Raw genomic sequence first — 24,239 nt, forward strand, 5'->3', positions numbered from 1 at the left:
AGGAATGTTTAGCTAGAATAGCTTGAAATTGTTTGTTTGGATGAAGATGAAGAAAAGTTTGTGTAAAAAGTGAGTAATTATTGATTAAAGATGATTTTTGGATAATTTGATTGTTGATGAATTTTTTCAAAAAATTTAGTGATGAAGGAATTATCCGAGGGGCAGGAGAATCAGGCTTACTACAAACCCAAATCGGCCCTGCTCCGGTTTAGTAGTCCAGTCGCCAGCATTGTTCATGGGCAGTGAGCAATTTGTCTGAAGTCTTCACAAGAAATTTGGAAAGGGGTACAACTCTTGATTTCTCCAAATTTGGAGAGACATTTTTCTTTGCAAATTTGAATGGAAAATAAAAAAAGAAAAGGAAAATTAATTAATTTTTTTAAAGTGGAGCAGAAAAAAATTAAATGGATAATTTATTAATAAATTTACCAATTATCCATTAAGTAAACAATCACTTCTTCATGAAATAAGGATATTTCTTTCAATATTTACGTTGTAATTTTTAATAAGCCATGAAATTTGGGCTCTAATTAAATTAAGTTATGCAATCTTCTAACCAGTCAATTTGGACGAATTCAGGGAAAGATTAAATTAAAATACGTAGAAATCAATTATAAAATCAATTATTTTTATTTAAGTAGAATTGATTTAAATAATTTTCTTTTATGCAAATTCTAGTTCTACTAAGATTAAAACCTTCACGGCTTGCTATAAAAGCATAGGTCTACCCTTTCGAAGATAATTGATGATTCTTTTACACACTCGTTTAGCCGATAGTCTAGAATCCAAGCACTCTAAATGCAAACCTCATATAATTCCCCAACCTTTAGCTATTCTTTGCAATTTGCAATGGAATCAGGTTTTCTATCATAACCTTATTAACTTGAGTATCGGAGTACCTACGGCAGACACCATCAGTGTCTCCAAGTGCTTCATGTTCATTTTTTGTGTCTTTTAACAGGAATTCATGATTGATAGTAGCTCAACATCCTAACAATAATTCCGGGTAGATATCATCGTCTACACCTTATATCAAATAGACATTCAAAGTTTGAAAACTATTTCAATGATAGTATTTTCCAGCCATGCTCATCAAAATTAGAGATGACAATGGGTCTGGTATTTATGGGTACCCAGCTCAGCCCATCCCAAAAAGGTCGGCGTTTACCTGATGTTAGCAAGCTTGGGCTTAGGCCTGGGACTGATTTTAAGGCCCGTCCTCGGGTACGGGCTGAGCATGGGTATATATTCAAGCTCGACCCGACATTTTATTATTAATTTCACTAAGTTACTCTTATACTATATATCTAGTTATAGAATTATCCTACATATATATAAAAAAAATTAAAATTTATTAATATTTTGTGAGTATTCAAAAATAAATTAATATTTAAAAACTGTTTCTAGAATTAAAAATATAAAAAAATTGAAATTTATTAATATTTAAAAATTCACGTTATAAAAATGGGCAGGCTTGAGCTAGGACTGTGATTACAAAAAGCTTTTCGAGTCGGGCTTGGGCTTTACTCATCATCCCGTGATTGGCCCAGGTTGGGCCCAAGCCTTTGTCATGGGGTCAGGCTTGGGCTCGAGCCAATGGGTAACCGATCCCAGCCTGGCCGTTGCCATCTCTAATCAAAATCAACCAACTCTTTTTGCTAGTGACGTTTTTTTTTTTTTTTTAAAGAAAGAAACTTTTGGCGTTTAATAAATGTGTTTAGTAATTTTTCAAATCATAAACAATATTTTAAAATATCAACATGTTTACGTTACATTTTGAAGTGTTTAGTTGTATATATAATTATATATATATAACAGAGCACGCGTAAATACTGTATATAGGAGTTTGTTAGACTTGTACAGGTGTCATTTGTTCATTGGTTGTATAGCTGTAGACAAATTGTATTTTTGGTTGAGTCTATATCTTCCTTGCTATTTATATCAACAGTTTTACCTCTTTAGTAACTTCTTCGATTAATCAATGAAGTAATCTTCTTCTCCTTTTTCTTCTCCCTGTTCTTGTTCAATAATATATATATAGATATATATATATATATATATTATATTATATATATTTGTGTGTGTGTGTTTGTGTTGTGTGTGTGTGTGGTGGTGTGGTGTGAAAGCCATTGAAATAGTCAATAATGTTTCTGAAAAAATTAAAAAGAAAAAAAGCATTTAAAATATTTTTTGAAAAAGAACCATATACATGTGTTTTTCAAAATTAAGTTTTTAAATGTTGTTGAAAACAAATTTTTTATTCCGTATTGTTACAGACAAATATTTACTGCCCATCACTATGTGTTTTTTTTTTTTTTTTTCCAAATTTTAAATATTTTTTATTAATTAATTAATAAAATTTAGGCGTATCTTTTTCTGTGTAATAGAGCATCTTGGATTGTTGGATAGTTGTCATGTTTTAGTGATTTCAATATAAGTATTTTTACGAAAAGTTTTTTTGCAAAATTATTCTAGCGAAATCAATGCATGAAATGAAACTACAAATTAATTTTGATTTTCTAACACAAAATCATCCCTAAAATCGTCTTCTCTTTATTAATTATATATCATTATGACATTAATATTGGACTAAAATAATTTTTTATTATATTTTATAAAACAAATACATACATATGTTTACAGTATTTTCTAAAAAATTACTTTAGTCCAATATTAATGTCATAATAATGAAATATATATAATATATATATATATATATTAATAAAAGAGAAGACGATTTTAGGATGATTTTTGTGTTAGAAAATGAGTGGAAGTCGAACATGGATCATAGCTTGTAACATATGAAAGGAGGTGATTAAAGATTTGTCATATTTTTGGGGTGTCAATTAAATAAATAAGTTTGAAGACATAACTTCACATTTGGCTTTAATTATAAGATTAAATCAATTGTTTAAGCATAAACAGACGAGTTGGAAAACACTTTACCTCTTCTTTCTCATGCAAATAAATAAGAATATTTAAAAATTACAATCAGTTCATGGTTCGTTCACTAAGCTCATATTTCCCAGTATATTGCTTTTACATAAAAGAAGAAAAAAAGTAGATAGAATCAATTATGAAGCAGAGTTTGGAAAAAGCCTCAACAATAATCTTTAGGTGGTGAAATCCAGTAATTAGCAATATTGTAATCAAGCTTTTTGGAATTCATCTCATCTTTGACAATGCAAGAGGGTTGATGGAGCTTGTTCTTCGGTATGTGGTGACGAATTACTGCTGCTTTGGTGGGCTTTTGAATACTGTCATCTTCATTATCTTTCTTTGGGGTTTCAAATGAAAGAATTGGGTTCTTGGTGTTTTGATCTCCGTTCACCACTGGTGGACGAGGGTAGAAGAAATCAGTGGGAAAGAAATAATATTGAAGACCAGCCATGAAAACTAAAAGCTCTGAGTAATTGAATTGGAGTGAATTGAGAGAAGGTTTTAATGGTGGGTTTGTTAGGAGCATCTTTAAGTGTTGTTGAGGTTTATGGGAGAGTAAAAAGTGAGCAGTTATAACTTGTTGTCCAAGCTCATTGTTTTATATTTATTGTCTTGCGCGTACGTAAAGAAAAGAAAACAAAAGAAACAGTGGGTTGCATTAACTTAATTAGTTGTTATTGGAATTTTCCTATTCTTTTTCTCTACCAATTAGGGGGAGATTGATCTAACATTTTGTTAATTAGCTTTCCATTTAAAGACAAGTGGAATCATATTGCTATTTAAGGAATAATTATTTAAAGAACTTTTTTTTTTTTTTAATCTTGTGGGTGAAATCCTATGTAAATGACGCAATTCGATTATAGTGGAACTTCATGGAGGTTGCTTTAAAGAAGTGGATATATGAGACTAGTGGATATAACTCTAAACCACTATAAATATTTGAGTATTTCTTTTCTCTCAACTCATTTAATATTTCTTATACATTTATTACTTATCTTTATTGTTTATACCGGATTATAACTTTTGTGTAGAGATCGAGGGAGGGGGGTAAAGCAGGGTCAACTGACCCTCCTTAAGTTTTAAATTTTTTGACAAGTTTTACAAATTTGCCTCTAGGAGGCGTTTGGATCATATAATGTCTTATTATAAGAGGATCCTATATTGACGGAAAGATAGATCACCTTAAAGATTATTGTGATTATTTAGAAAATGTGTTTGGTTAGTTTGAACAAATTGGTAAATAGTATGTTTGATTGGGAGGATAAATGGGTGAGTATGTTATATAGATTACTAAATTGTCCTCTTTTTTAAATATTAATATAATATATATATTTTTGAATCATTCTTTTAATCCCCTACATTTGAAATTTTGCTAAAACACACAAGCCATATAAAACTTTAATTTTTAGCAAAATCACCCCCACCCACCCCAAGCCACTGCTGACAGTAAGCCGCCACCACCGGCCGCCGCCAGCATTAGACGAAATGGTGCACGACTGGCTGTATATGGTCGACTGTGCATCGACAAAACCATTTCTGGCCATGGATCACAAATTCATAGCCGTTTCACGGCTAGATCTATGGTCATTTTACAACCAAAGATGTGGCCGTAAAACAACTAGATCTATGGTCGTTTGCATGGCCAAATATGTGGCTATTTCATGACCACATCTTTGGTCGTGAAACGGCCAGATTTTGTCGTTTCCTGAATGACCAGCTAGATCCCATCAGTCGTGTACTATTACGGCGACTGATGTTGGCAGACGGAGATGGCTTGGGTGGCTAGGGGTATTTTGTTAACTTTTAAACTTTTTTATGGCTGAGTGTTTTAGCTAATTTATCAAACGTTGGGGGATTGGGCTACTTGTTATTTAGTAGACATATGAGGGCAATTGTGTCCGAAATGACATTTAATTAAGGGTAAAATAAGTATAAAAATCAAATTACCCAATAATTTTTAATCCTAGGGGTGGGGGAGGGTATTGGATTACCCCTTACATTACCAACAATAAACACTATTTGCAATAAAAGATTCTTGTAATATTTTATTATTTGCAAACCAAACACCAGAATCTTGCAAAATAAATGAAGGCTACCCTCGTTATCTTATATGCCCCCGATCCAAACACACCCTAAATGAAAAATAAAATACAAAAGAACTCCAATCCATTAATTAAGTTAATTTCTCATTTTTCTTTTTAGATTGTCAAAACTAAACCCCGCTTTCTCTACTTCCCAGATATGTTCTGTCTCTATTGCTCATAACTGATTGAACAACCTAGGTTTCAAAATTTTTCCTAAATTTCTAATTCTTCATCTGCACAAATGCAGTTTTCTCTCACCTATCAAGTCGACAAGCCCCTTTTTTCTTCAATCTGTTATGTAATACTAATACATTTCATATTTGTATTCTTTTATTCGGGACCACTAACATGTATTGGCCGATTTTTTTTATTTGAATTTATGGAGAAAATAGATTCTTGGGAATACATTGTTTTATCCATTTTTATATTTGTTATAAAAAAAAGTGTTTGATTCAAATGAGAGTTATGAAAAAGTGGGTTTAATTGGACAAGTGTTTGGTTATTTGAATAGATTTTTTATACATATCAATTCTATTTGTGTTTATTTTAATTTAAAACTATATTGTTCTTTCAACTTTGACCCCCTTACATTTCATTGCTGACTACTTCTCTGCTTTTGTAATTTGTGGTTCGTAAAAGTTTTTATTTCGCATTTATTTTTATTGATTTCTATTCACCCCCTCTAAGAATATTTGTCATATTTGGGTTGGGGTTCACATGTAAGTTTTAAGAAATTTTAATATTTAATTTCTAGCACTAGAGTTGAGTCATTTTAGTGCTAGAGTGAAGGCATGAAAGTTGTGGAGGAGGTAAACTTGGTAAAACCAAAAAAAAAAAAAAAAAAAAAAAAAAAAAAAAAAAAAAAAAAAAAAAAAAAGTGAAAAAAAAAAAGTTTTATTAATAACCAATTAAGAAAAGGTTATATTGTAATTTGTCCCAAAAAAAAAAAATCATTTAAGTGGTTTTTCCAATTGACCATGTCCTCTTTTTCGGTCACCCAAAAAAAAAAAAAAATTACTTTATCTTTATTAATAATGTAACATGTAATTAAAAATTGAAATGCTAAATGTATTCAATGACATATAAGACAACACATTATTTGAGGTATATTTAGAAAGTGTGGTGTTATTTGTTTGATAAAGTGTTTATGAAAGATTTTAATTATTTTTAGATTATTTTAATTTTTTAAATTTAGAACTTTGTCAACGGAAAATATGGAATGGAAAAGGGTAACTTGTGAGTTCTAGTCTTTTTTTCTTCAAAAGCTGCTGATCCTAAAACTAGTCCATGTTTTTGCAACTCCAAGCCCAATCTATTACATTGAAACAAAGGCCAATAACCAAAAAAAAAAAAAAAAAAAAAAAAGGGCTTAGCCCAAACCAAAGGAAGGCTTATTTTGGGATTACAGCAGCTTATCTCATAATTACCTATGGATCAACTTTAAAAATAATTAGCTTAAAAAACAATTTGTTATACGTTTGCTTTGTTATAGAGTGGATCTATTGGCCACTCACTAATGGATAGAGGTGGGCAAGGCTCGGGCCCAGTCGGTCTTAGGTCTGGGCCCAATAAGATCACCCCAAATTGGGATTGGTCTTGGGCCCAATAGGTCCAGTCCCAAATTGGGACCAGTCCTGGGCCCATGTCAGGGCTTAGACCGGTCCTAGGACCGGCCATGGGCCCATAGGTCGGTCTTGGGACCAGTCCTATGGGCCTAGAAAATTTATTTTACCCCTTAATTTTTTATATATTTGGGTTAAATTGAAAATTATGTAAGGGGGTTTATGTAAATTTTTCAGGGGTGATTTATAAATTTTTTAATTAATTAGTAAATAAATAAAATGGATGATTTTAATAGTTTTAATTTAAAGAGATAATTTAATTTCAACATAATTATAATATTCACACTTCATAATGTGTAAATTTAATTTAAACCTAAACAAATAAACAATTAAATATATTTGTTTTTATTAAATTATTAATTTACATCATCCAAATCTATGTTTTTGAAGAGGTCAAGTAGTTCGGGATCTTCAAGGTGTTGCTGTAGTCTTCTGTCTACATGAGTCCAATCCCGTAAATATGTTATGACTTCAACCATCTAAATAATTAAAAAGCATCTTCTATCTTCAATAATATAGCCACTAATTGAGAATGTTGACTTTGATGCAATTGTGGAAACTAGCACACATAAAATGTCACGTGCCATTTGAGCTACAATGAGAAATAAACTTGCATTTTGGTTCCACCATTGAAGCATATCCATTTCGCGTTTCTCTTTCTTGGTCATATAGGACATGTCCATTTGTAGATACTATTATAGCTCATTTGGTCTATGTCTGTACAAGCTGGAGCTACTACTTCCACCACTACCTCTACTAAGTTCCATATACGTTCACATGCTTGATACCTGTTGATAAATGTCTTCATCAGCTTCCTGCTGATTGTCTATGTTAGGCATTCCACTATACATATTCTGATATAAATAAAAAAAGTTTTCCAATTTTCTATTAAATTCTATAAAATAAGAACTATAATCATGTTCTAAATGTTGACCTATCTTAGTAACCATACAATTAAATACGTTTAATTTAAACCTAAGATCTATAATAAGACCCAATCCATATAAGAATGTAATATCTAACCAATATTTTCGATATTTTGCTTATATGTCTAAAACAATATCCATTAAGTACGGATTATATCACTGTTTAGCAAAAGTTTTAGAAATTTGAAGTAAAATATTTAATGCTAAATTAGTAATAGGATAATAAATACCACTTAATGTATTAGTAAAATCGTAAAAAACTTTAAGAAATGAATGAAAAAGACTTTAAACCGTCCAATCTGAATTGTTAACAATTTCGTCCGGATAGTTCTTCCGATTGACAAACTTTGTAATTTGTGTTGCGGTTGGCATAACTCTTTGCAACATCAAGTACGTGGAGTTCCAACGGACAAGTATGTCGCAACATAACTTCTTTGGTCGAACCGGCGGCTCCTCTTCGTAACAATATTTTATGTACTCATTCCATCTTGTATTGCCACTAGCGATAAATCCGATAGTGGCGGACTTCTTTCAATTCTTGTATGTCACTACTAGAAAAAACCTCATTCTTCACTGAATAATTTAACAGATTTTCTTGACTGTTCTTAAAACTATCAAGAATTTTAATTCTTAATAAATTCTTGACAGTTTTCGAACTGTCAAGAATTTGAAATATTCCTTGACCATTTTGGATGATTCTTAATAGTTATTAGCTGTTAAAGACTTTATAAAAAATAAATTTTACCAATTTTGTTTTTTAACGGTTATAGTCTCAATCTTGACAATTTTTAACTGTCAAAGATTAAGATGAAAAAACAAAAATAAAAGTACCTTAAAACATTTGCTATCTGGCATTTCACTAAGGCAAAAGTTTCCCAGTTATTTTTTCAAAAGTTTTTCACCCATTTTTTATTCTCTCTACCATAAATTATTTTCCCCCTTTCGTTATCCACGTCTCGTTGAGCTTTTCTCTTCATTCTTTGTTCTCACCTTAAATCCTTCTCGGATCTTCTTCGTTCTCCACGTCAATCGCTAATAATATGTAATTTGATGATTTAAACTCAGATTGAGATGGGGTCCACGTTACCAAAAGCAGTGGTGTAATTTGTCTCCCCCTTTTCTCTCCTCTTCTACTTCTCTACTTTTTCTCTTTATCCTTTCTATTCTTTATATCTTCATTATCAAATTCGTCATGGTGGTACAAGTCTTGAATTATTGGGTTTTGGAGGTGGAGAGAGGTTAAAGCTTGTTTCTATGGGGAAAACGGCACGTGGATTTTTGTGGGCTTCGTCTGTTTCTAAGTGTAGAAATGACAAAAGAGGAGATTTTGGTATTTATGATGATGAAGAAGAAGATGAGACTTTGATACTGATACGGATGCTGAAGAAGAAGAAGAAGAGTTGAATGAGGCAAGTGGGTCATCTTCTTCTTTGCCTGAGAGAGGAATGTTTTGGGCCTTGGTCAAGCTACGGTAATTTTCATTTCCTTCATCTGTTTTTTGTGTTCTGTTTGATACAAAAAGTAGGAAAATTGAAACTTGAGGCATTTTTTTGAAAAGATAAGGAAACTTGATCCGTTCTTTCTTTTGGTTAAGTGGTTATGTTTTAGAGTTTGTGTGTTTATATGTTTTTTCTATTTGATTCTTGAGAAAAGAAGGGAGTAAAGCTACAGAACATAGAAAAATTGAAACTTTGAGGTGTTGTTTGAAAAGATTAGAAAATTCGATCCCTTCTCTCTTTGGGTTTAGAGGCTACATTTGGGAGTTTGTGTGTTTATATGATATGTTCTGTTTGATTCTTGAGAAATTGTGGGGAAAAGGCTAGGAAATGTAGAAAACTTGAAACTTGTGTCCTAATGTTGTTATTTCCGATGTAATTAATTTTTTCTGTTTGATTCCTTGAAGAAATTTAGATGCAAGAGCTTTGAAATACTGTATGAAAAGAGGTGATAGGGGTAAAATTTATGACTTGGGATATATTGTATTTATGATATATAATAATCATGCTATTCTCTTAGATTTGCTTGCATTAATTCGCCTTCAAATTTTTGCCAAATTTGCTCATCTATGGTTTTCTTAATTATTTTACTCACTACTTGCTTTGTTATCTAATTATTGTTATCCACATAAATTGGACAAATGACACTGTTACAGGCTAGGAAATATGATGAGCTATGGTCGACAACTTTCAAACATGTGTACACTGTTTACCCTTCAATCCTTTAAAAAATTGCTCCTTCAAGAGGGAGAAAAGATGGTCCTTGTATGGTTGGATACACCATATGATCAGGCTGTATATGGACTTGTAGATAAATTAGGTAAGTGGCAAGTCCAAGCATTCTTGCATTATAGAATTACTGTGAATAACCTTGCTATCAGGATAGACGGTTTACTTGAAACAGGTGCTACTGATTTTGATCTTTTGCTACTTTAATTAAGAAAATGTAATCATTATTGCTTATGTATTACTCTTAAGAGCATTTTTAATGGTAATCCAGGGAGCTTAGTGATGAGAATGGTGTTTCTTTCGAAGAAAGTTCATATGCTACATTTGCCAGGCCTGCATCGGGTTTATTTCTCTCCTTTATGCTGCATGGTTTTTCTTATTTTTATAATACATATATATGTTTGTGTGTGCATGTATTTTAATTTTGTTTTATAGCTCTTTGTTTAATTAGATAAACAATATATCTTTGTTAGTAGATGATATAGGTTTGCAAACTCAAGTTAGTTTTTTAGATTTTATGACTGGAATTATCTTAGTTTTTGTCTAGCTGTGAACCAGTATAATGCTCCTCATAAGAGCTGTCCTTTGTTTATGAGATATGACTTCCCTACAGTGACGTTGGTCTACCAAATTTGATGTACATGGGACATGTTCTGTATTGTAATGAGTTAATAGATGTTTTGGTGATTCATTATTATATCTTGGATGATATTTTATTTATTCTAGCTAAATAATATTTGGTTTTCTTCTGTACTTTTTTTCATTGATATCTTAGCATGTATTTACAGACTTTGAATAAGTTTGACCCTCTTAAAGAAGTGTTGTCATTTTAAAGCCTATACTTTCTGAATGTTAAATTTGTTTTCTGTCTCTGTATTTACAAAATAAATTCATTTTATCCATCTAATTCTTTGGGAGTGTGTGGCAGTACAACTTATTAAATGATGCAAGTTTCAAATTTTATCAGTATTTTATCATTTTATAGGACAAGACCTGCAGAAAAGCAAAAAAATTGTTAGTAGTCTTACAGAGGCCCTGAAGCTTGTTCTGTTAGTTGGTAATTCTCTCACTTGGCTCAGATCCTTTAACTTCATTTATCAATTTATTTTTATGGGGGTGGGTGGGTCTTGGCTTCACCAGTAGTGTAATTAGGTAATGGAAGGAACATATTTCATGTGAACTTTAGTCTTGGCCCATTCTTCATTGCTGTCACTATTTCATATTTCATCTCCTTGCCTTTCCTGGCCATTGTGATCTTATCTTTTTTTTTATTAACAATTCTCATAATCTTGCTGATCAGACTGCATGTTTTCTTGGAATGAAAATTGTGCCAAATAGTTTTATGCTTCCATGAAATACCACTGAGGCTTGTAGACTGGGAGGGCAAAATAAAGTTGAAAATAAAAGAGGAAGGAGAATCAACTTACTCCTCGTCACTTCACTTTGTTCCAACTTTTAATTTTTAGATGCTGATGTCTCCTAATTCTGAGAAGTTATGTTGGATAGGACCAATATTGTCTGTTAAGAATCTCCTGGGAGGGTATCATGTACTTGAAATGGATCCTCTTTTTATTGTTCATCAATATTTCCTGGTCTCATGCTAATTTTTCATATGCTGTAGGTCTTATATTCATGGCATTTGGCTCAAGTTAATCGTACTCTCTCATCAGATTATTGTATGGTCAGAATTGTACTGATGGAGAAGCATCGTTAGCTCTTAAATACTAATTGCTTGGTTATTGGAGCTCATCATTTGATGGTTTTGCTATTAGACTAAGTCAGATATTAGATGTTAGATGGTTTGTTTTGGTAGTTACTACTACTGAAGTGTAGCTGGTTGTTGCTAGTTTTTGTTTTGCTTTACTGGGGAGCTGAGATGAGTTCTGTTGTTAAGGGCTGTCACTTTTACTGTTTTGTATGGAATTTTTATTGAGTTGAAGAGTAGTTGCTAAAGTTAAGATGTAGAGATGAAGGGATTTTTTTTTTTAGTTGTAATGAATTCTGTAGCTGAGAGGTGTGCTCATGAAGAGTAATTTGTTGATCTATTTCATTCTATATGTTTTTATTTGCATGCATTTTCAGTAGTCTATGTATGTATACTGAATTTATCTACTTTTAATCTTTTATAGTTCATGTGAAAAGAAATATACATAGATGCAAAGGTCGATAAAGTTAGAGGAGAATGGGGATGTACATATCAATCTTTTTTTTATTATTGATGTTTTAGTGATGTCAGAGGTTAATGAGGGCAAAAAATATGTATCAGACTTTTAATTATTGATGCACTAATGCCATGGGTCTTTTATTCATGTATATCTACAAAATTTATCTACTTTTCATCTTTTATAGTTATTTTTGCAATATTTTAAAACTTATATTGTTTATTATACACACACACACACGCAATGATCGGTGTTAGTTGAGGAATATTATGATTAATTTTATTGTACTATTCCATAGAGCCTGTTTGACTAAACTTATGAAAAATAGTTTATAAGCAGTTATTGCTTATAAGTTAATTTGAGCTTATAAGCATTTAAAATTTAAGCAGTTACATGTTTGATTAAATTATTTATAAGTGATTGATAAGTAGTTGACATGTTTGATAAAATGTGACTTATAAGTACATTTTATTATTAAAATTACTAAAAAGAGTATTACATTATTAAAAATAAGGGTATAGGATAAAATTTTAAAATTAAAAAGGGGTAATGTGATAATATATTTGGTCAAAGTAGCTTATAAGCAAAAAAATAAAATAAAATAAATAAATAAATAAAATAAATAAATAAAGTATTCTCCCCTCAATTTATTTCTTTTGGCTAAGCTAATGAAAAATAGCTTATAAGCAACTACTGTTTATATGTTAATTTGAGTTTATAAGTATTTAAAATTTAAGTAGTTATGTGTTTGGTTAAATTATTTAAAAGTGATTGATAAGTAGTTGACGCGTTTGGTAAAATATGGTTTTATAAATACATTTCATTATTAAAATGACTAAAAATGGTATTATATTATTAAAAATAAGAGTATAGAATAAAATTTTAAAATTAAAAAGAAGTAATGTAGTAATATATTTAGTTAAAGTAACTTATAAGAAAAAAAAAAAAAAAAAAAGTACTTTCTCCCCAATTTATTTCTTTTGGATTATAAGTCCAAAATTTTTATAAACAAACAGGTTAATTTAATTTTAGAGTTTATAAGTTAGTTTGACTAGTTTATAAGCTTAGACAAACACCCCCATAATTTAATTAGTAATAATCAAGAAAATAAACTAATTACAAAAACAAAAAAAAAAATTACAAAAAAAATTCTTGACTGTTTTAAGACTGCTAAGGATGAAAAATTATTGTTAATAAATTATTATTATTATTATTATTCCATTTTATTTTATTTTTTTTAGTTAAAATTAGGCCAAATCTTTGATAGTTTGGAAACTGTTAAGACCTTTTTTTGAGAAGGGCTTTTTTGACAGTTAATAACAAGGTTTTTCTTGTAGTGTGTATAGTTTTTACACTTGCTTTAACAATCAAATTGATGATGTGGCAAACACATATTTGGTGAAAAATTTTGCCTTCACTAAGTAGATCCAATCTTTTTTCAAATAAAGAAATTATCGCGATGTTAACAGTTGTATTATCAAGCGTTAGTACCACAACTCTCTTAGTTAATAAATAATCATGTAAAACTTCAATAATTATAAAATAAATAGTCTCAACACTATGTTTAGCATATAATGGTTTAAAACTTATCAATTTTTGTTGTAAACGTCAACTATGATCTAGGTAATGTATTGTGACATTCAAAAAAATCTTTTTTGATCTAGTAGTCCGTATGTCTAAAGTAAGTGCAATATATCAATAACACTACGGACACCGAAAAAATTACACCGAAATTCTGTACCGGCTTACGTGTAACGCGCGTCTAAATTTTTTCATAATTTTTTCATAATTTTTTTATAGTGAACGACCGTCCATCAAATTTGGACGGCCGTTCACTCACATGGACGCCCGTCCATATTATATGGACGGGCGTCCATATACAAGGGACGGGCGTCCTCATTTAAAGGACGCCCGTCCATAAATAAAATAGAATAAAAAAATTTGTAAAATATTATGGACGGCCGTTCATAGGTTGTGGACGGCCGTCCCTTAATTTTGGACGGGCGTCCATAAATACGGAACGCCCGTCCAAACTTAATTTGTTTTAAAAAATAAAATAAAAAATTTGGACGCCCGTCCATAAATTATGGACGGGCGTCCCTTAATTTGGACGGGCGTCCATTCCAATGGACGCCCGTCCATACTTTTAATAAAAAAAAAAATTTTTTTAACAAAAACTCGTTTTCTGTTGCAAAACATCTTCGTCTTCATTCCCCATCTCCTCTCTTTTTCTTCTGTCTTCATTGCCAATTGTGCAGTCCATTTCACTGCCTCAAATAATGACTCTGGTGTCTCTCTTTTTCTTCATCTTCATTGCCAGTGGTGCAGTCCATTTCTCTCTCCATCTAGATATACATGCACCAGTAGACACCAAGTCAAAATTGTGTTGGTTTTCTCCCAAAACTTCCGAGTTTACCTCATATCAGTTCAATCTTCTCATGAACCTTAGGGTTTATAAGATCAGCTTTGAAAACAATCCTTAATCAGTTAAAACCTAACCTCCAGTGACATTTGATGAATTGTTGACAAAACCCATATGTTCCCAAAATATAAAACTTGAACTTTTGATAAATGAGAATCCATGGTGTCAACCAAAATCTGTCTAATTGCATCAGCGTTCCCACCAATGATTATGCTAATAGACAAGTAACTGCAACTGGACACATTAAACCTCTATAGTCTCTAAATTATTCGTAAGTAATAAATAAAAACACCTTATTGCATTTATTGAGATAGAGAAGCGAATTCAGATGAAAAAATACCTTCTAACACTTGTGTAAATGGGTCAAACTGAGACTGATCAAAAGCGGGTCGCTCTAAGACACCCTTGGAAGAACCAAACCTAGTCTTCAAAGCGCCACAGAAAACCCTCCTTTCTTGTGTGGACCTTTGAAAGGGATAGGAAGTCGAAGCAGAAGTAGGAGGAATAAGAGAGAGGTTTGTTAAGCCAAAAGATGCCACTGCCATAAATCAGTTTAACACAAGGAAAAAGAGAGGAGATGGGGAATGAAGACGAAGATGTTTTGCAACAGAAAACGAGTTTTTGTTAAATTTTTTTTTTTTTTTATTAAAAGTATGGACGGGCGTCCATTGGAATGGACGCCCGTCCAAATTAAGGGACGCCCGTCCATAAATTATGGACGGGCGTCCAAATTTTTTATTTTATTTTTTAAAACAAATTAAGTTTGGACGGGCGTCCCGTATTTGTGAACGCCCGTCCAAAATTAAGGGACGGCCGTCCACAACCTATGAACGGCCGTCCATAATGTTTTACAAATTTTTTTATTGTATTTTATTTATGGACGGGCGTCCTTTAAATGGGGACGCCCGTCCCTTGTATATGGACGCCCGTCCATATAATATGGACGGGCGTCCATGTGAGTGAACGGCCGTCCAAATTTGATGGACGGCCGTTCACTATAAAAAAATTATGAAAATATTCAGACGCGTGTTACACGTAGGCCGGTACAGAATTTCGGTGTCCGTAGTGTTATTGGCAATATATATATTCTGAAAATTTTTAAATTCTTTTTTAGGTGGATCTCTTATTTTAGTATATTTATTCTACTTGTACCTCTACTAATAGGGTGATATTGTGGACAAAAAGTAGTTTTAATCATATCAACAAAACCAAAAAAAAAAAAAAAAAAAAAGATTTTCGGATAAAGAAATGGGAGAATCTGTAGCAACTATGTATTTTGCTATTTTCTTTTAGTGCATGAAGTGCATTGTATTGCTAGGTTGAGAGAATTGAGGATTGTGGATTAAAATTAAGTTGAGTTTGTATTTGCTTACTGGGTCCGATTGAAGTTGAACTGAACTGCATATATTGGGGGTTTTTCTTTTCCAAGTGTTGCCGCATCGTCGAAGTCCTGTGCTCAACGCCGATAATGGTTGGACAAAAAATACATAACCCACACGTCTCTTCCCCTTGCTTATTTGACTTTGCCCGTTTTGATTTGGTAAAGAATTGTCATACCCTGGACACTGCCCTCTTCGACGGTCTTGCTGTGATGTTGCAGCTTGCTTGTGTTTGGCTAGACGTAGTCCCGACTGTTTCTGGTTGTGGAATTGTTGCATCTAGAAATGGTGAAAATGGATCGAACCCTTTGATTTCTTTGATGGATAGAGGAACTGGAACATAATACTCATTTGGGGATGATGATCCTCCGAATGAATAATTTGGGAAATCCATTATGAATTTATTATAAAATAATAAATAATTAAAATGGAAGAAATTGAATAATATAAATAATAATATGAATAATAGATGAATAAATATAAATATAAATTGAAGAGAGTTTGAGAATTGGAGTAGAGAATGAGAGATTGAGAGTTGAGTGTTGTGAGGAAAATGGGTAGAAATAAGGGGTTATTTATAGTTTAGGTTTGGGGGGAAAGTGAAAGAAAATAAACCTTCCAGCCCATTTTGACCGTTGCCTCAACGGTCAGTGGACTGTTGGTTATGACCGTCTCAATGGTCCAATTTCTTATAATTTTTTTTTAAAATTTTATTTTAACCCTAATATTTATTGGCCATTTCATATAAAATAAGGGGGTTATAGATATTTGCCAAGGGTTTAAATGTAATTGGGGAGGGGGGTTTGGGCCTGGGATCGGAAGAGGGACCGACCCTAGGACCAGTCCTTCCTCCTTGGGCCTGGTCTGGTTTTAGGCCCGGACCTTAAAGGACCAATCTTGGGTCTGATTCTTTGGGCCATTTTTGGGCCCGGCCCAAAATTCCCACCTCTACTAACAGACTAAATAAACCTTCTTTTTTATTTTATTATTATTTTTTTTTAAAGAAGACTCATTAGTGGGATATAACTAGCTCCACCTCTTTGTTATATTTTAAAATTAATTTTAACTTTTAGAGATCAGATATCACATATGTAAAAAGACCAAAATAGGTATTTTTCAAATAATTTTTTTATTATTAATCATATTAAAATTAACATTTTTATATAAAATTTCACCGGCAATGACCGGCCACCGTTGGCAATGTTAAGTAAGTTGACACCTCTAGAAACATTACGCTCGCCAACTAACGATCAATGCAATGGTGATGACCATATCGTGAAATATTGAAGGGTCCGTTTGTTTTATTATTTCATATCCTATTCCCTATCCTATTCCTAAAATACTTGTTTGTTTAATTATTTGGGAAATACTTTTATATTTTTTTAATTACTTTTAGATCCCTTAAGTTTATTAATTTAATAAACACCCTTAGAAAAAAAGTTTAAAAATTAACAAAAACACCCCCACCCACCCATAGTTGCCAGATTCCGACAACCACCGATGGTGGTTGTCGGAATCTGTCACAATGGCATAGAAACGATCGAAACTGGCCGATAATTCATCGATCTAGCCTTTTCCGGTCAGATCCACAATGGATCTGGTTGGAAAAGGCTAGATCTAGCCGTCAATTATGGTCAAATCTAGCCTTTTGTGGCCATCGACGACCAGATCTAACCATAGATCTAGCTTTTTGTGGCCGTTGACGGCCAGATTTGGCCATAGATCTGGCCTTTTTCAGCTAGATCCATGGTGGATCTGGCCGGAAAAGGCCATATCAATGCACGACGGGCTAGATCCTACCGGGCTATGTCATAACTCCATTTTTTGGCCAGATTCCGGCAGTGGTGTCAGAATCTGGCACTGTGGGTGGGTGGGGGCGTTTTTGTCAGCTTACAAAATTTTTATATATTGGGGTGTTTAGTTAAATTAGCAAACCTAGGGGGGTTTTTTTGTTAATTTTTAAATTTTACCTTGTAATACTCACCCTATTCAACAACCCAATATTATTCCCAAAATTCTATCCAAAATAAGAAACTAAACGGACCCGAAATGTTTTCCGGTAGCGAGCTAAAGTTTCCACCCAAAGCATCTCAACGATACTTTACTATATTATAAATAAGAAATTTTGTGGCTCATGTAAATTGATCAAACCGCCCTTATAGCCATGATTTGCCGTGGATAAGATGGAAATCTAGATTAGAATATGAAAAATATCATATCATTCCACACCAAACCCAATTAATTAACACATTATTATACCAGATAACAAGAATTTCCACAAATATTTACAAACAACAATGGCAATCAAACACACATAATAGGTGAATATCAATACAATGGTTTAATGACACTTTTCTACCCACATATATTTTAAAATACCACTTTACTATACAAATTCATATTCCAACGACGAATAGAGATCAAACTTGATCCAGACTATTAGGCTTTTTGAAAAGGAGAGGTCGACAAGTCTTTTCGTGATGGAAGTTTGGATTGTTGATTGGGATTGGCCAAATTTTGACTTGGAAGAAGCGATTGCCCTTAATTGCTCAATTGCTGGCGATTGACAGGGTCGCCGAAAGTAGGGTTTGACGAGTTTTGGTGAGTGATGATCGGGAAAGAGAATAGTAGTGGTATGGGGTTGCAACGATGCTGAACTCGAAAACGGAATATAATTTTATGGACTAAAGTGATAATTTAAAAGTTAGTGGGTGGGAAAAGGCATTAAGCTATTATTTCGTGGGAAAAAGTAGTTTACTTTTTAGTTCTAGTCTTTTGTCTTCCAAAAACTGATCCTTCGGCTAAAGGTTATCCATATACATGCAACCTCAAGCCCAATCTAATAACATGAAGAAAAGCCCAATTCCAGAAAAAAAAAAAAAAAAAAAGAACGAGCCCAAACCAAATGAAGTTCACTTGGTTCTTGATAACTCATTCCTCCATCACCTTCTTCCCAAAACTCCCCAAAACCCTAACCCCTATAAATCCTCATTTCCATCTCTTTCACTCAGCCACCTCTCAACCAAAACCCTAATCATTAAACCCTAAATTTGCCCTATCTTAACCATGACCGATATTGAGCTCTCTCGCTCCGAGAAGAAAAAGCACAAAAAGAAATCATCCACGGCCGAACCAGGCACCGAACCCACTGACACCGACACAGCCAAAGATTTCTTAATCAAGCCCCAGAGCTTCACTCCCTCTTTGGACACTTCTCAGTGGCCAATCTTGTTGAAAAACTACGACCGCCTCAATGTACGAACCGGACACTACACTCCTCTCCCCTCCGGTTTCTCCCCTCTTAAGCGCCCGCTCGCTGAGTATATCAGGTACGGTGTTTTGAATCTTGATAAACCTGCAAACCCGTCTTCGCACGAGGTCGTCGCGTGGATTAAACGGATTCTTAGGGTTGAAAAAACTGGTCATAGTGGTACTTTAGACCCTAAAGTTACCGGTAACTTAATTGTTTGTATTGATAGAGCTACTCGTCTTGTTAAGTCGCAACAAGGTGCTGGGAAAGAGTATGTTTGTGTTGCGAGACTGCACGATAAAGTTCCCGATGTTGCGAAAGTGGCTCGGGCACTTGAAACTTTAACTGGGGCTGTGTTTCAGAGGCCGCCGTTGATTTCGGCGGTCAAAAGACAGCTTAGGATTAGGACTATTTATGAAAGCAAGTTGCTTGAGTATGATGCTGATAAGCATTTGGTTGTTTTCTGGATTTCGTGCGAGGCGGGTACTTACGTGAGAACGATGTGTGTGCATTTGGGTTTGATTCTTGGTGTTGGTGGACATATGCAGGAGTTGAGGAGGGTGAGATCTGGGATTTCGGGGGAGAATGATAACATGGTGACAATGCATGATGTGATGGATGCACAATGGATGCATGATAATTATAGGGACGAGAGTTATTTGAGGCGAGTGATTATGCCGCTTGAAGTGCTGTTGACGAGTTATAAGAGGTTGGTTGTTAAGGATAGCACCGTGAATGCTATTTGTTATGGGGCGAAGTTGATGATTCCTGGGCTGTTGAGGTTTGAGAATGATATTGAGGTTGGGGAGGAAGTTGTGCTGATGACTACGAAGGGGGAAGCTGTTGCATTGGGGATTGCGGAAATGACTACTGCTGTGATGGCTACTTGTGATCATGGTGTGGTGGCAAGGATTAAGAGGGTGGTGATGGATAGGGACACATACCCGAGAAAATGGGGGTTGGGGCCGAGGGCTTCTATGAAGAAGAAATTGATTGCAGAAGGGAAGTTGGACAAGCATGGGAAGCCGAATGAGAAAACTCCAACAGAGTGGTTGAGAAATGTGGTTTTGCCTACTGGTGGGGATTCTGTGGTTGCAGGTCTTGCAGCTGCAGCAGAACCAGCTGTGGCAAATAAAGAGACTGCTGATGGGGAGAAGGAAAAGAAAAAGAAGAAGAAAATTAAGGATGAGGAAGATGGAGAAGGGCGCAAACGCAAACTTGATGAGAGCGGTGATACCCCTCTTTTGCCTGCTAAGAAGGCTAAACTTGAACATGCGGAGATTGAGAAGGAAGATGGGGCAGAGAAGGTTGAAGATGAGAAGAAAGAGAAGAAGAAAAAGAAAAAGAAGGACAAAGAGAATGGTGATGTAGAAACAGAAAAAGGGGAGAAGACTGAGAAGGTGAAGGAAAAGAAGCACAAAGATAAGGATGAACCTGGTTCACCTGAAACAGATAAGTCCGTGAAGAAGAAAAAGAAGAAGAAAGACAAAGAAGCTGAGGAGGCTAAGGCTGTCGATAACGGTGAAACTGATAAAAGTGAGAAGAAGAAAAAGAAGAAAAAGAAAGATGAAGAGTAGATCAAACATTTGGTTTTTAATTTTCCTACTTTATGCTTATTTTATGGATTCTTATAATGTTTGTTGATTAGTTTTTGTAATTTTCTTCCAACGAAGTTTCTGTAGACCAATTTTCCTAGTTTAGTTCTGTCTAATGAATTGTTGTCTTTGGCTAAATTTTTGAATTATTAATCTTTAGTTGTTGTACTTGAAGTAGTGAAAACTTAAAACATGTTGATTTGCTTTACTGGCTCCCAAATTTGCATCCTGAGTTGAGAGAAACTTCTATAAAATAATGGAAAATTTTGTTTTGGTTTATGGCAAAGAAAGCACCAATTTCGACCTTTGAAAAACTCTGAGAATTAGTTAAATGGTGTTATGCAGACATTTACGATGTTGCCAAAATCAAATAATCACCAGCACTCTTCCACTCAATTGTGGGTTTCAGAAGTCATTTTTGCGAACAAAAATTAGGAAAGTTGTCTTGAGAGTTGGAAATACAAGGATTTGAAATGGTTTTCACAAATAATATTATTCTAGTTCTACACATTAATTTAAATAAGATTAAAAAAAAGTCTTATTGCAAAACAATGAGAGTTTTATCAGCTTGATGGGTTGATGTGTTAACAAGGTAGCATATTTTCTGTGCGTAGACTTTCTCCTATCAAGGATTAATTAACAAGACAAACAAACACATCTTTTATTGTATACTAAATATAATAATTAAAATAATATTTATATTTATATTTATTTTATATAAAGATGAGTTAATTTATATTATGAACAAGAATTATTTAAAGAACTTTAAAATAGTTATATGATAAACTTATCGTGTGAATTGTATGGGCCTCAATTATATGATAAGAGATTTAATTAGGTTACAAATATTTTATCTATTTAAAGTTATGAAATAGATATTTAAATTGTTTTCTCGACTATATAGTAATATAATTGTTTTTATAATTTTTGCTCTAGGAAAACCAAAAAAAAAATAAAATAAAATAAAAATGATTATTGATATACACGTGATTCCGATTGTTAAAACATAAATTGTTAATGTGACTTGAAGCCCAATTTTGGCTATAGTATAAAATATTGGCGGTAGTTATTAGGGCTTAGTTTGAGATTGTTATAATTTGTCCCATAATTACTTATAGGTCAATTTTTGAAATAATCAATTTAAAAAAAAAATCCATGAGGTGATTGTTTTGTTAAACTTTCAAATTATGTATGATTTTGAGTAGGGGTGAGTATGGGTAGCCGGTAGAACTGGAATCAAAATCAGCCTTTATAGGGTTAGTTTCAGTTTCAATTTTTTGGAATCAAAATTGTGCGGGTCCGGTTCTAGTTCTGATTCCAGTTTTTGCATATGCATAAACCATAATTGAACCGGAACCTAGACTGGGAACCGAGGTTGGGTACTTGAGATGGAACTTGTCTCGAAACCAGGACTGGAAAGAATATTAATAAAGAATGGGAGGTCTATTGTAATTTTGCATATCGAAAATCCAAAATAGAATGAAGATACACGTGGGTGATGTGGCAAAGTCAGTACACTGTATATATATTGAAAAGATATTATAAGGGCACGTGATTAAGACTTATAAGAGAATAAAAATGGATGAGATTCATGAATTATTTGATTAATTAATTATATAATTGGAATTAGGATCTAATTAAAAGTGTTTTAATGTTATTAAAAGAATTATTTTTGAATAAAATAGTATATTTGATTGAATAATATTTACTTTAATTATCAAGTTCTAAGTATATCTATAGTAAATTATTAATTATATATGATAAATTGATGAATATTAATACATTACTTAATTAAATGATTAAATATTTAATTAATTATAACATTATAGTATGACAACTCATGAAGTCATGGTAAATTAAGAAAGGTAAGTGTTTTGTAATCAAACTTAAATTAATGACATAATTTTTTTTTTTCATTATTTAATTAAAAATTCATAAATCATATTAATATTTAATTTGATTATTTTGTCACAATTAATGTAAATTTAACTTATGGGCAAATTCAAAAACTTCATTTTCACTCTAGTAACTATAATATTTATATAATATTATTAACTATCAAGGGTGTATTTGTAAATTTCTAGAGTGTATTTGTCATTTTTTTTAAATGAATAGGGGGTAATTGATATTTTATAGGGTATCAGGGTAAGGAACCAGAACCTTTATTTTAGGTTCCGGTTCTAGGAACCTAAGAACCCTAGAACCGGAACCGATTGGTTACAGTTTCAGTTCCAAATCTTAGGAACCGATCGGTTTTGGCTCCTCTAAAATTGTAGGGTACTTGGAAATGCTTACCCTAATTTTGAGAAATGAGATATAACTCATGCAAAAAGATCAAAATAAGTACTTTTTACGTATTTTTTTCTTTCTTGATTATATTAAAATTTAATTATTTTCATTAAAAGGTTTAAAATTTTCAATAATTGAAAATTGGCCGGCAGTTGTCACTATCAAAAAATTCTCCTGCGGCGAGTGAGTCGACATAACCGGCATGATTACACAAATTTCCTATTAACGAGTGCAACCATGTCTGCAGTGTTCTCACATACTACGACATTGATCCGTAAAGGGCCAATAAAGTTTTGGTCGAACTTTGTTGGACCATTGTGGCCAAACGTCGCCTTTTTCACAACACTAATGGCACAGTTGCATAGATCGCCTGCTGATGAGTGCAACCATGTTGGCTCACTTGTTGCAAGAGAATTTTTTGTCAGTAACAATCGACCATCACCAGCAACTGATAGTTGACAAGTTCACCTTTTGGAATCCTTCTATAAAGTAGATTATTTCATAATCAGCTTGTTGTATATTAACTAATGTTTTGAAACTCGACTCGGGGTGTCACCCGGAAAAGTGACCGGGTCTCAGTTCTATCGATCCGACCGGTTAAACCGATGGCCTGTCATAGATCCAGAAAGTTTGAAATCTTGCAAACACACCCTTGAAAAATATGAAGCAGTCCCTACAGGTTTAAAGTATATCAAATACACCCCTATAGTCTGAACCTAAATTGATTTTTCCAGCCAATTTCGGTTGATCCGATGGCCAAAATTCAATCTGACACCACCACCTAAACCATCGTCCTTCACTCTACAAAACCCCTCTAAATCTGAACTTGGTAGCCCTTTATTTGCCGGTCGTGACTTGCGAACAATGCCATGATTGTGTTGATTTTTTTGGCCAAATTCTGACTGATTTCTACGTCTAAAATTCAATTCGACACTACCACCTGAACCATTGTCCTCCATTCTACAAAACCCCTCTAAATCCGAATTTGGTAGCCCTCTATTTGCCAGTCGTGACTTGCGAACATTGCCATGATTGTGTTGATTTTTTTGGCCAAATTCTGACTAATTCCTGTGTCCAAAATTCAATCTGACACCACCGCTTGAACAACTGGCCTCCACTCTACAAGACCCATCTAACCTCGAGAGTTGGTAGCCCCCCGTTCTTCGACCGTGACTTGTGTATTGGGTTGATTTTTCTGGCCAAATTCTAGCTGATTTCGGCGTCCAAAACTCAATTTGACACCACCCCTTAAACTACCGACCTCTACTTTACAAAACCCTTTAACCCTGACACTTGGTAGCCTCTCGTTTGCCGACGATCAGATTAAGGATTTGGTGAATAGTTA

General features: G+C 33.3%; 1 protein-coding gene across 1 annotated transcript; it reads left to right on the top strand.

The window, feature by feature from the left end:
* The first annotated feature begins 18,727 nt into the window (after positions 1 to 18,727).
* On the top strand, positions 18,728 to 20,772 carry LOC116119583 (H/ACA ribonucleoprotein complex subunit 4-like). The gene has a single exon (XM_031405525.1). It carries the CDS (start codon positions 18,827 to 18,829, stop codon positions 20,585 to 20,587), a length of 1,761 nt encoding a protein of 586 aa, XP_031261385.1. The 5' UTR covers positions 18,728 to 18,826; the 3' UTR covers positions 20,588 to 20,772.
* The last annotated feature ends 3,467 nt before the right edge of the window (positions 20,773 to 24,239 follow it).

This window comes from Pistacia vera, unplaced genomic scaffold, assembly GCF_008641045.1.
Source record: "Pistacia vera cultivar Batoury unplaced genomic scaffold, PisVer_v2 Contig125, whole genome shotgun sequence".
Taxonomy (NCBI): domain Eukaryota; kingdom Viridiplantae; phylum Streptophyta; class Magnoliopsida; order Sapindales; family Anacardiaceae; genus Pistacia; species Pistacia vera.

Bases quoted from the DNA above. Each gene is read 5' to 3' on its own strand.
- LOC116119583 (XM_031405525.1), top strand. From the start codon at position 18,827: ATGACCGATATTGAGCTCTCTCGCTCCGAGAAGAAAAAGCACAAAAAG.